Below are 13,058 nucleotides of genomic sequence, written 5' to 3'. Positions count from 1 at the left end.
GTTATAGCAAAAAATAAAAAATAAAAAATAATAATAATAATAATGCACCCACATAATTATTAACATATTTAAAAAAATAAATATTGATATTTTAAAACATTAAATAAATACATATCAATACATTTAGAAAAATTAAAAATGGGTACAAATAAATTAAAAAATATAGGTACAAATGCAAATAAAAGTATAAAAAAATATGGGCACAAAAATGAATTAATATATGGATACAAATTAAAACTGAAAAGAAAATTGGTACAAATTAAAAAAAGGGTTGCAAATTAAAAATGGGTACAAACTAAAAATAAAAATATATCATAAAAAATTTAGCAATAAATATAAATATACTAAATGTTACATTTCTAACACTAAATGAATATATTTAGAAATAAAAAATATTTAATATTGAAATAATTAATGACGTTTATTAAAATCTAAGAACCTTAATCAAAAATTGAAAAAGAAGGAGGTTTTAATCAATGGAGTTGGAAAAATAGGGATGAGAACCTAATTTTTTTTCTTTTATTTATTTTTAGCGTTGGTCTAAACTACTCTAATATGTCATTAAGGTTATTCAAAATTGAGTTCACATACATGAACAAGCTATTTTGATTAATTTGCTTAATCTGTTAATCTATATATATTTCTGAACTTCACTGCTCAATTGAAATAGATTGTTGTACTACTTTAATTAACAACTAACTTAACCCATATTTATTTTTTAACTTCACTACTCAATTCAAACAGACTACTTTAATGAACTAGTTTAAGCCAGGTTTGTTTCTTAACTTCAAAATACTCAGCCAGACAAATTGCACGTACGCAGTATTGGATCATTTGGTCATGTGGGTGGCCCCACTTTTTCTTCTCTTAAATCTCCGCCGTTTATTCTCCCCTCCCTTTCCTTTATATAATAACTCCTCCCCCCTCTTTGTTTGTCCAAGTTCTAATTCTCTCATTTAGCAAACTGTCACTCACCACCACCTTCCTCTCCTGTCTCATCCTCTGCACGTCATTCCCTCAATTCTCTCTTTAAGAAAAACCAATGGCTTGCTTAGAGGTCTGCAAGGAGGTGAGCACATATTAGAAATTAACAATGATCTCTCTCTCTCTCTCTCTCTCTCTCTCTCTCTCTCTCTCTCTCTCCAGCCTGCCTGCCCTCCTTCACAAGCTTCATTTTTCTTAATTTTTCTTCTTATATGATGTTAAATTCTCGGAGCAAGCACCACTTTCTTTTTGCTCCTCAAGAAATATTAGACAACATGCATTCTTGGAGTATAGCAAGATTGTTGTGCGAAAAATAAGTGTAAAACTAGTAACTATGTTTATTTATTTGTTTATTAACATTTCCCTTTTCTTTTTCAGGGTCAGTTCAAAGAAGATCAAGATGCATGTACTCTTGATGGTACGGTTGATATGCATGGCCGCCCTGCAATCAGAGCAAAATCTGGTAGATGGGTTGCTGGAATCATTATACTTTGTAAGCTCCATATCACCAAACCTTTTGGAATAAGTTTTAACAAAAATTCAAGAAAAAATAATATTCAAAACAAACAAGATAAATTACTTAGTCGATTTTTCTTTTCTGGTTTTTGTATGTAGTAAGCACACTTCTTTTTTCATTTTTGTTTATATTATATGATTGTTAAATTGGTTAGTCTCAAGGTCCTCTACTTTTGGGTGGCTTTTATTTTTATTTTTTCTTTTCTCAAGAATTTTTGAAACAAATTGGATAGATAGGGTCTTTCTGCTGAAATGAATACTTGTTTATAGATAAGCAGTTGAAGAAGAGAGGTGTGATTCTCAATAAATAAGGTGAAAGGGAAAAGGACAATATAAGTGGAAGGAAATTGCAACATTTGGCACTGAAAACCAAACCAAGTGTTGCAGGAGTGTTGCTGCATGCTGGGCTATAGCCAGCCCATCACCATTTCAAAGATAGACATTGATAGCTGAAGCGAGAGGAGAAACATCATTTAGAAACAGGACCACGGCGTGTCAATTAAATAATATAATGTTATGTGCGACTTTATTTGCACATAAGATGATTTTATTACACCGAAATGCTATGTGTCGGTGAATCATTTTCATGCAAAGAGACATAAGACGTCTTATTATTTAGCCTTCAGTTTTACTTTAATTGAAGTGACTCAGAACTGAAAAACTGGGTAGACGACATGACAAGAGAACTGAGGAGAGGGAGTGAAGGTGAGGAAAGCATGCATTCAAAGTAATGCGTGCGAGACGTAATAAGTGTCTTAATCTTGCATTAAATGAATTATCGACATGTGTCTTTCTTGAAAATTTACATTACAGAATCTTTGTTAAAATTTTGGCAGGAGCTAGAACCCAAACTTCGAACGATCCCTGTTAATATGTCTTGGTTCCTCTCTCAGTTTTATTTATTATCATTTTTACTTTGTGTTGATACTTTTAATTTTTAATTTTTAATATCAGACAAAAATAAAACAAACAAGAAACAAAAACAAAGAAAATGAATAAAGGTACATGATTGAAGTACAAAAATAGCATTTGTGTCATCTCATTGATATAGTTTTTATTTCTTCTAAATTAATCAAATATCTTCATACGTATATGATGTCATATATTTTATGCATGTCTATATTTTACAAAGCATACTACAACTTTCATAAATAAAAAAAAATTATCATGACACAAACATGTTATAAATACATAGGTTTGTCGCTTAATTTTGTCGAATTTAGTTGTATTAAATATTATCATTGGGTTTATGATGTCCTACTTTGCACCATACTACTATAGTTGTGTAAAATTAGGTCCTTATACAATATTTCAAAGCATGATTGTAAATCAAATAACTTGGTCACGCCCAAAAGCTTTTTTTCTTTTTGGTGTTAAAAGGAAAAAACCAATCAACTTTTCTTTTAAAATATTATAGGTATATATAATATAATATAATATGTATGTGTATATATGTGTATGTATATACAAGGATTGAAAGCAAGACTATTAGGTAGTGAAATGGTTACAGGCCACACATCCATTAATTTCACTGTTGCACATGAACATAATCCATCTATAAGTGCATGCTTTACGACTTAAGCATTTTCTTATGGCGCTTTCTATCACTCTTTTAAAGAGAGCCTCTGTATGTGGTTGTCTTTGCTGTGCTTGTCAAGTAGCTAAATATATAGTTTGAGTGCACATGTATGATGACTGATGCTTATTAATGACCGGCCGATCTTCTGGTGGGAGCAAGGAAGAGTCTGATTTCGGTTAACTGTGATTGAAACCAAAGGCGGACCAATTATTAATAATTGAGACCTGTCGAACATGCTTTTCATCAATTCTAGCCATATACGGGTTTCGATTTTGTTCTCGAAACGTTTTCGGAGAGATTTCTCTTTTCCAAATTTCTTAAAATCCTTGTGTCTTGACTGCTTTGTGTAAGCAACTCGGAAAGCGATTTCTCTGATCACCTAAAGCCTGAAAGTGATGCCCTTTGGAATCTTTGTTCTTTTTTTTTTTTTTTTTTTTTTTTTTTTGGGTCAAACAATAGATTTTGTTAGATTAAATGTTAGACTAGCCACCAACGGGGTATGAACCCACACTGTCATGCATGAGTATTGCCTTTTGGTTTCGCCTTGTGAAAACTATGAAAAACTGTGTTTCATTTCATCGAAATACAAGAAAACTGATACAGGAAGCAAACTTATATAAGAATTCATGCAACCAAAGATGGTTGACATAAATAATTTAGACACAACTCGTTGTATATTTTTGAATCATAACCTTCTGACCCTTTTCTTTAAATGTGTCGTTCAATGAAAAACCAGTGAATCAAGGTCTGGCTACCCTAGCATTCTTCGGAGTCGGGGTGAACTTGGTCTTATACTTAACGAGGGTGTTGCAACAGGACAATGCGACGGCTGCTAACAACGTGAGCAAATGGACCGGAACAGTTTACATCTTCTCTCTTGTTGGTGCTTTCCTCAGTGATTCGTACTGGGGAAGATACAAAACTTGTTCCATTTTTCAACTCATCTTTGTCATCGTAAGTATCAGTCGACCCCACATAGTGGGATAAGGTTTTTTTGTTGTTGTTGCTTCTGTTTTGAATTTGCGACTAAACACATTACCTTGTGTATTACTTACTTTTCTTTTCCATGCGATGTTTATGACGCTTGCGTGCATTTGACAACAGGGTCTGGTATCGTTGTCGCTGTCCTCACAGCTCTTCTTGCTGAACCCTAAAGGTTGTGGCAGCAAAGCAAATCCATGTGGATCTCATTCGAGCTGGAAAATTTGGCTGTTCAACCTCTCTATCTACCTAATTGCCCTAGGATATGGTGGGTACCAACCAAACATTGCAACATTTGGAGCTGATCAGTACGATGAGGAGCACAGCAAGGAAGGGCTCGCAAAGGTGGCGTTTTTCAGCTACTTCTACCTGGCTATGAACCTCGGTTCCCTTTTCTCCAACACCATATTAGGATTCTTTGAGGATGAAGGAGTTTGGGCTATTGGGTTCTGGGCATCCGCAGCGTCAGCATTTGCAGCATTGGTCTTGTTCCTTGGTGGGACTGCTAGGTACAGGCACTTCAACCCCAATGGCAATCCCCTCTCGAGGTTTTGCCAAGTCTTAGTTGCAGCGATGAAGAAATGCAGGGCGCATATGCCACAAGGTGAAGAGGACTTGTACGATGAGAGTAACAATGAGTCTTCGAATAGCAACCGAAAGATCCTATACACCCATGGATTCAAGTAGGAGTTTAACTTAAACTCCTTAAATCATTCTACGTTCTTAACTTCGCTAATTTACCTAATTCTTTTTACTACTGAAATACAGAGCTAACTCATTTCCATCGACATTAACTGCAGGTTCTTGGACAGGGCTGCATATATCTCATCAAAAGATTTAGACTACCAGAAGCAGGGCATTCGCAGCCCGTGGCGTCTCTGCCCGATCTCACAAGTGGAAGAAGTGAAATGCATTTTAAGATTACTCCCAATATGGCTCTGCACAATTATCTACTCAGTCGTTTTTACACAAATGGCTTCCCTCTTTGTAGAGCAGGGAGCTGCCATGAAAACTACCATTCCAAACTTCAGCATCCCACCAGCGAGCATGTCCAGCTTCGACATCATCAGCGTGGCAGTTTTCATTTTCATTTACCGACGGATTATAGACCCGTTTGTAGGCAGAATAAAGAAATCAGATGCTAAAGGGCTTACCGAGCTTCAACGAATGGGTGTTGGCCTTGTTATAGCAGTCCTGGCAATGCTTTCAGCAGGAATCGTTGAGTGCTATAGACTAAAGTATGCCGATAAAGAATGCCCGCATTGTGACGGCTCAAGCTCCTTAAGCATCTTCTGGCAAATTCCTCAGTATGCATGCATAGGAGCTTCAGAAGTTTTCATGTATGTGGGTCAACTGGAGTTCTTCAATGCACAAACACCAGATGGACTGAAGAGCTTTGGAAGCGCCCTGTGCATGACATCCATCTCGCTCGGTAACTACTTTAGCACCTTTCTCGTGAGCGTGGTCATGAAGTTCTCGACTGAGGATCACATGCCCGGATGGATCCCCGGAAACCTCAACAGGGGTCACCTTGATAGGTTTTACTTCCTCTTAGCTGGCTTGACATCAATAGATTTGATAGTCTACATTGCATGCGCCAAGTGGTACAAGAACATCAAGTTGGAGGGAAGATTTGAAGTAGATGATGATCAAGGAAACTTGAAAGTCTGATGTATAAGTTCAAATCAAGCAGACATGTTAACAACATATGCTAGCAACTTATATTAAATAAGAAGAATGAGTTTGGCACAAAGTTGGCGTTCTCTTCGCATCTGCGCTGCACCAGCACCGTACTTTTTTCAATCCAGGCTTGTTTGGTGGGTAACTTTTGGTTTAGGTCTCAGATCTCCCCTCATTCTCATTTGTTTGTTTTACTGCTAGCCATAGAATTAACATGTGCTTGTAGAGAAACCTATTGTAATATCATGGGACACTTTGAACTTGATAGACTAGCACTAGGCTCTGCATAACTCTCATACAAAACAATTCTCTTCCTGTTAGAAGACAGCTACGGCGAATAAACATTAAAGCATATACCGAAAACAGCACTAAAAAGAGGAAACTATATCACAGAAGCTTGATCTGCCATAGGTTTACTAAACACGGTCATGCGTAATGATTTCGCTCTTTCCATATATAGAGATTCATTCCAAAATTTACAGGACACTGTTGAAACGTCTAAAATTCTTAGTGACACAATTGCTCTACAGTATTGGACACGAAGTTGATGGTCTTTTTTCAGCCATTCTCGGAACGATACTTCACAAGATTTATCAACTAGTTGAACTGAAACTTCAATTCAAATACTAGCAGCTATAAAAAGAAAATTCCTCACACGTTTGAAATCAACCTTCAACTTTACGAACTTGGATATGGTGAGAAGACTCTTTACGCCAGATTGGTTGTGCACCGCTTTGGACGAGAGTTACAAACTGTCCCTCTTTCAAAAGATCCTTAGCCTGTGCATGAACATATGTATACATTTTGATCACATACAATGACAATCGAAGCAGATAATGAAGAGGCAGATTGCAACACCAGTAATCACTAACCACTAGTAGCTTTATTGCTCTTGAGAAAGTCTCCTCCGCATCATTTGAGAACCGCATATATATGGGGCGGACACCGTGATAAAGAACCAATCTGTGCTTAATTCTCTCTCTGCTAAGCACAAAATTGTGTCACAAATTTAAGAATGGATGGAGAAAACAACTTTAGATTATACAAGGATTTCCAATCTATTTCATCCAAAGTACAAGCACAAACCAACACTAAAGTAAAAGTTGTTTTTAGAAAAGGCTTGCCGTCAACATGTGACCCGAAAAGAATACCACAACTTATTTGGATACTGGGCTTACTCGTTTGTGAAGGCAAAGATTGTTGAGCAAGGACGATAATGGCTTAAAAGCACAGCCATGGAACCTGTCCTTGTGAAAACAATGATGGGTGTATTGAGACTGTTTGCTATAGTTGTGGAATGGAAAGCAAACATTTCCCCCATATGTTTCTGTGAAAAGCATCCACTAAATAATCAGATTAATCAGGCTAACCGCAGCCTATGCAAAAAATTTAAATTCAATCAACGCGCCACCAAGAAATTCCGTAAACACATGCAAAAAAATATCAGACCAAAAAGAAATCAATGCATACCTTAAAGGTCCTCAGTTGTATTGGAGGAATAGTGCTAATTGGTAGACTTGACTCAGTCCTTAATGCTACAGTATGCATCACTTTGACAGCCTTCAACGGATACCTAGATTTGGAATCACAGAATTTATAAAAACACTTTCACAATTAGTCCACATAATGTGAGCGGTTGAAATACAAGCCGGTTCCATTTTTGAATCAAACCAACAAATAACTTAAGCCATGCACAAGAGAAAACAAAATAAACAGAATAACCCAAGGTTTTCAAATAAGATTCCCCTGTTAAAGTGAAAAAATTAACCCAAATATAGGATTACTTGCTCTCTCACAACTACAAACCTTCGTATGGAAACAATTGAATTGGTCACGCGGTAAACAAACTCAGTTTCTAACTTAAAGAGGAAGGAGGGAAAAAAGAGAAGGGGGAGGAGGGGGGGGAGGGGGAGGGACATTTAAACCAATCTAATTCATCTTTGATGTAATGGTATAACAAGCTCACAATCCAAAAACAACCCTGACAAACTGATGCATGAGATAACCAAATTACAACCAGGACCAGCACACAAAGTGAATAAATTAAGCACTAACTGTATCTTACCGGGAATGAAATATAAGGTAGTCAGGCAGTGCAAACAAAATTTTCCAATAAAATAATGTCAAAATGCAATAAATAAATTAGTGGGACAATTGATATTATAGATATTTGCAAAAATTTGATAAGGCAATAAAAATCGTTGTTGATCATCCAAAGATTGAATTAAAAAATAACACCAGTCACTGATGAGAAATTTCACCATCAAAGTGACGCAATAACTACACTTAAATAGTTTGAATTTCTATCCTGATGGAATCCAGAAGTATATACTGAGACCACCAAATGTCAAGTAAGACTTACTTTCCATGGGCAGTTTCTCCAGAAAGCATGGTTGCATCAGCACCTGCTCTTACTGCAATTGCAATGTCAGAGACTTCTGCCCTGGTCGGCGTAGGATGACCAATCATGCTCTCCAGCATGTTTGTTGCTACAATCACTGGTTTCTGCACATTGCGACACCTTCTAATGATGTCCTCCTGTGAAGATACAGAATACTTAGTTACAGAATGAGGTTCACAATCCATCAGTAAAATTTAATTTATAGAAATTAAGGTTTTAATACGACGAGGGTCAGAATTAAGAAATGCACTTAGATAGAATATAATTCAGTTATTCCTTCTCCCCATGTTTCTGCACTAGGTTCCAGCCAGTCAAATGATCCTTTGTGCCCTCTCCACAAGGAAATTCCTCGTCAATTTTCCTAAGATCTTAGATACCCTAATCACCACAAGAAAAATGGAGAATGAAAGGTAGGCATGCTTACTCAGCACCAACTGAATTAGGGTAAGCCTGCCCCTCGAAAGGTAACCTTTTCCTTCACTCCAATTTTCTTTGGACCTTTTCAATTAGTTGATGCCAAGAGATCAAGGCACATAAATTGTCACCCAAGATACGACCTAGGTAACTCAAAGTCCAGTCACATAATTCTCCACTCAATGCTCTAGCTAAGATACATTGGAAGTGGAAAAATACAACAGTGATCAAATTACCTGCAACAGAGGAACTTCCTCAATTGGCAGCTCAGCTCCAAGGTCTCCACGAGCAATCATCGCCTATAAAGTCAACCGATTAAAAAATAAAATTAGAAAAAAACCATTTCTGATGGTAAAGATTTAAGGGTATGTTATGAAAAAATACGAACCCCGTCAGATGCAGAAATTATTGAATGAAGATTTGGTATAGAGTCCGCGCTTTCTATTTTTACAATAACATGAATATCTGCATTACAACCTACAGAAGGGGTGCATAAATTCAGTTTAAAAGTGTACTATAAACGACCACAAGGAAAAAATGTTAATGGATAAACTGATAAGAAATTAAAAAATTTACCTTTGAGATAATTTTTCAACTCATGTACCACTGCAGCATTTTTTACAAATGATACAGCATAGAAATCAACTCCATTGTCCACTCCAAACTTGATATCTTCCCAGTCCTTTTCTGTAGAAGGGACCGATATAGCAGACCACTAAATTAAAGTGATGTGCCTCCTTGGGATTGTGAACACAAAATGGAAAATGGTGATCGTATAAATACCATTAACACTGAAGATACCTGTTATTGAAGGCAGAGTTGCACTTTTTCCACGCACGTTTAGATGGCGCCTTGATTTTAGTTCTCCACCATCAACTACCACACATTTAACCACATCTTTTGTCTTTGACTTTACAGCTAAAGACATCATTCCACCTAGCACAATGACATGACATATCATCAGGTCCCTTAAACAAATGAGTAGATAAAGAAAAGGGGCGGGGTGTTGGGGTTTGAGAAAAACGCTCTGTCAAAACATAGTTAATGAGCTTTAAGAATCCATTCAAGAAACCCTAACCAACAGGCTAAAGTAACAGTTACAAGTAGTTGAATTTACTGAGTCAAAAAACACTCTGAGATAAATATAGAGTCCCATTCCTTCTTAAGAGGGATCCCTCTTTGCAAGAAATGGAATGTACAACATTGATGGCCTACCCCGTAATTTGGTCTAATGATCCGAACCAGTCAAATTTTAGGTCTCCAATTAAGAATCACTCCTGCGAAAATCAGCCAAATCAGGAATCGCTTAGCCATGTGATTGTCCTCATTATCAATGTGATTAACCTCATTACAATTTAAGTATTTGTCAAGAGCATTGTACTAATCATTATCAAAGTGATTATCCGCATTACCCATTTGGCTGAAATTTAAAGAAAAAGTGATCTTTGAATGATGACCCGCAAGGGACGGTTCAGATTGTCGGACAAATTGGGGTGTGGGCCCACATGTGATCCCTTTCATTTCTTCAAAAGAGGGGTCCATCTTCGGAATTTTTGCTGTTATTTATATAATAAGGCAATTTCAGGAGCGGACATCCACACTACACTCTTGAAAATAGTAAAGTCCATTTCTACCATCCTTGTGTTCTTGCACCTAATCCATTTATTAGTATGTGTGTGTACAAATGTTCCTTATCACATAGTAACATGTCAATCTAGATCACTCATCAGGTGGATTCCTTTCTTCTTTCTAAAGAAGATAACATGCTAGATACCTGGTAAAAGAACATGACTCTATGTATATCAAAGGACTGACTTGTTCACTCCCGAATCCTGATATAAGGTATCTTTGACTCAGTATGACATTACTCCCATTGCACCTAGAGCAGTCAGAATTAGTGCAAGTTCTTTTTTGCTATCTCCTATCCCAACAAATTGAGGTTAACAACAGCAGCTAATTATAAAACAAGTCTAGTCTATAATATGGCATTTCCCATCAAAGTTAACCAAAGCAATAAGTTATAATGCACAGCAGTTAAACAAGACATTAATCTATAGCATAATTACATCTCAGTTACAGAATTTTAAATCTTAGTGGAATTACGTGCATAAACAAGGGCCCTAAATTTCTTTCATGAACTCGAAAGAGTGAACAACTTGATTTTCCATATTTCTGACACTTTAGTTACATGACCATATCACAAGGGATGAAAGACGAAAAAAAATTAAATCATCGACAAGTTTATCACCCAAGAGATACAACTTGCTTACCATCAACTAGAATAATGTCACCAACCTCCACGTCATTCACAAAGCCATCATAGTTTACGCTAACAGTGTCTGCAGTGCTAACTCCCCTTTTAATTGTAAAGTTAAACTCTTGTCCTTCTTTAAGTAGAATCGGCTGTGGTACATCTCCACTCCTAACCTCAGGACCCTGCACGAAGAATGAAAACCTATATAACAACTATAACCTCAAAAGTTTTGCATCAAAAGAAAAGAAGAACGAATGAGAATTAGATACTAATTCCTTGACACAGAAGACACTAAAAATTGCGTACAATGTGATAAATATGAGTGTTCTCTTATGAGTAGTGCAGCAGATATTTGAGAATGCCAATCCAAATTAACACATAGGTAAACGTTAAAGAAAGTTTAAAACTAGAAAGAAAAAATTCCAGCTCCTGTACAGAGTTTGAAGTTACAGACCACAAACTGGGAGTAGTCTTCTACGGTAAATATAATCAAAGTTTACATGAAACAGAAAATTTGAGTTCAAGAAAATACAAAATCATATATAAGGAAATGAGAACTTTTAAATTATGAATCAAATCCTACTTTGATCCACGGCATATGAAATGATTGTAGCATCCAATGCAGCCATTCTCAATTGGAAAAACCTGTGCTCTTAGCTATAAGTTAAATAGGCTATAACCAGGTAAAGAATGAAAGAAAACTGTGCTCAGCATACCTTGGTGTCCAGCATTATTGCTACAACCTTGTCTTCAAATTGAGAATTGTATTCTTTGACAAGTTCAATGGTTTTCTGATGAGATGCATGGTCTCCATGTGACATATTCAAACGTGCAACGTTCATTCCAGTTTCTGCCAGTTTCCATATCATTTCACGTGAGCTTGTCGAAGGACCAATCGTACATACTATCTTAGTTTTTCTTTGACCATCTGAAAATACCTTCGGCTGGCCCACAACATACTCATCAGACTGAAGTTCAAAAGTTGAGTCCGGATTCCCCTGAAACAATACACTTTCAAGGTTATAGATTTATTACACACATGGTTGATACAATTAACTGCCCTCTCATGGCACACACAAATTTCACTGCAAAAGATAACAAGGCTGGAAAAAAGTATGTAAGCACCCAATGCATTACTATCCATTTAGCATATTTCATAAATTGTATGCTGTAAACAATTTAACAATCCCCGAAAAGCTGTTTTCAGCCAATTAAAAGGAACAGGCATTGTTCATTTATCCTAAACTTTCTCAGCAACCAAACAGAACAATATCATTATATAAGTAAACGCTATAGGTGATTTTAAGTCTAGTTGAAGTAAAGGAATCGATTTCTGCTCAGTTGCCTAACAATTAAAAAAACCATGATCTCAAAGTATGAAGTTTTCACAGTTTACCCATAAAATCCGAGGCAAAATTGAGGTTATATCGTAAAACTAATTCACAATATGGGGCATAACACAACTCCTTCCAAGTACATGCAACATCCTTTAATTCCCCAACATGGGATTCACACTCTCAACACACCCCTCGCACGTGCGGTCGTTTAATCCTAGACAACATAGCAGGTGGGCCGTTGCCCTCAACACGTGGATAACATGCTCTAATACCAGAAAGGAAGCTATGGTTCAACCATAAAACCTATTGGCAAGGGGGAGTACCCAATTCTTTATAAGCATGCGCAAGGTCCCTTAATTACTCAACAAGGATTAACGCTTTCAACAAAATCAACAGCCGTTAAAAAACCGTATTAGGAAAAGCAAGGAAAAAGTACTTGGAACAAAAGGAAAACAGAAACAAGAAAAAGAAAGCTTACAACGCCACCAAGAGGACCGTTAACATGGCCTCTGCTGCTGTCCTGGGTGATCCCAATTGATTTAACAGTAAAAAATTGCTTGTGGTTCTTGTGGTTGTGGGCATATTTTCCTCTGGGTCGGCAGTCGAACCCAACGGAACCAGTCAGGCACTTGGAGGAAGCCAATCGATCAGCGGCCTTAGTCTTGCCAGGTTTCAAGACTGACATTCTCGCGGGAACATTAAGAGTCGCCATTGAAGAAAAGCTTGGAGAGAGAGAGAGGGAAAGAGAGAAATTTTATGAGATGATAGGAATGAAGTGAGAGAGAGAGAGAGATTTTTGTGGTGAAGGAGGAGAGGGAAACAGGAGGACGAGAGAGTGTCTCGTTGGAGGCTTGGAGCAAATGAAAAGGAAGACGTCGGTCCAGGATTCGGACTGTTGGGACTGATTTTTCT

The 13,058-nt window shown here is 36.9% G+C and overlaps 2 protein-coding genes across 3 annotated transcripts; one reads left to right on the top strand and one right to left on the bottom strand.

Moving 5' to 3' along the window:
• The first annotated feature begins 953 nt into the window (after nt 1–953).
• On the top strand, nt 954–6,103 carry LOC137711546 (protein NRT1/ PTR FAMILY 7.3-like). Its single transcript, XM_068450793.1, has 5 exons — nt 954–1,069; nt 1,363–1,477; nt 3,816–4,033; nt 4,184–4,743; nt 4,861–6,103. The coding sequence occupies exons 1-5, from the start codon at nt 1,043–1,045 to the stop codon at nt 5,729–5,731; spliced, it is 1,791 nt and encodes a 596-aa protein (XP_068306894.1). The 5' UTR covers nt 954–1,042; the 3' UTR covers nt 5,732–6,103.
• Nucleotides 6,104–6,152: 49 nt separating this feature from the next.
• LOC137711547 (pyruvate kinase isozyme G, chloroplastic) lies at nt 6,153–13,058 on the bottom strand. Of its 2 annotated transcripts, none has more exons than XM_068450795.1 (12): nt 12,625–13,058; nt 11,526–11,807; nt 10,826–10,991; nt 9,357–9,491; nt 9,132–9,242; nt 8,944–9,032; nt 8,792–8,854; nt 8,103–8,278; nt 7,211–7,313; nt 6,919–7,067; nt 6,613–6,724; nt 6,153–6,519 (listed from the first exon to the last, which is right to left on the bottom strand). In XM_068450795.1, exons 1-12 carry the CDS (start codon nt 12,856–12,858, stop codon nt 6,406–6,408), a joined length of 1,734 nt encoding a protein of 577 aa, XP_068306896.1. In that variant the 5' UTR covers nt 12,859–13,058; the 3' UTR covers nt 6,153–6,405. The 2 variants fall into 2 exon arrangements, with proteins under 2 accessions (XP_068306896.1, XP_068306897.1); XM_068450796.1 differs by having other exon boundaries at nt 6,613–6,721.

The sequence above is a fragment of the Pyrus communis genome, chromosome 12, assembly GCF_963583255.1.
Source record: "Pyrus communis chromosome 12, drPyrComm1.1, whole genome shotgun sequence".
Taxonomy (NCBI): Eukaryota; Viridiplantae; Streptophyta; class Magnoliopsida; order Rosales; family Rosaceae; genus Pyrus; species Pyrus communis.
The sequence above is the reverse complement of the archived record's forward strand: the minus strand, read 5'-3'. Positions and strand labels throughout refer to the sequence as shown.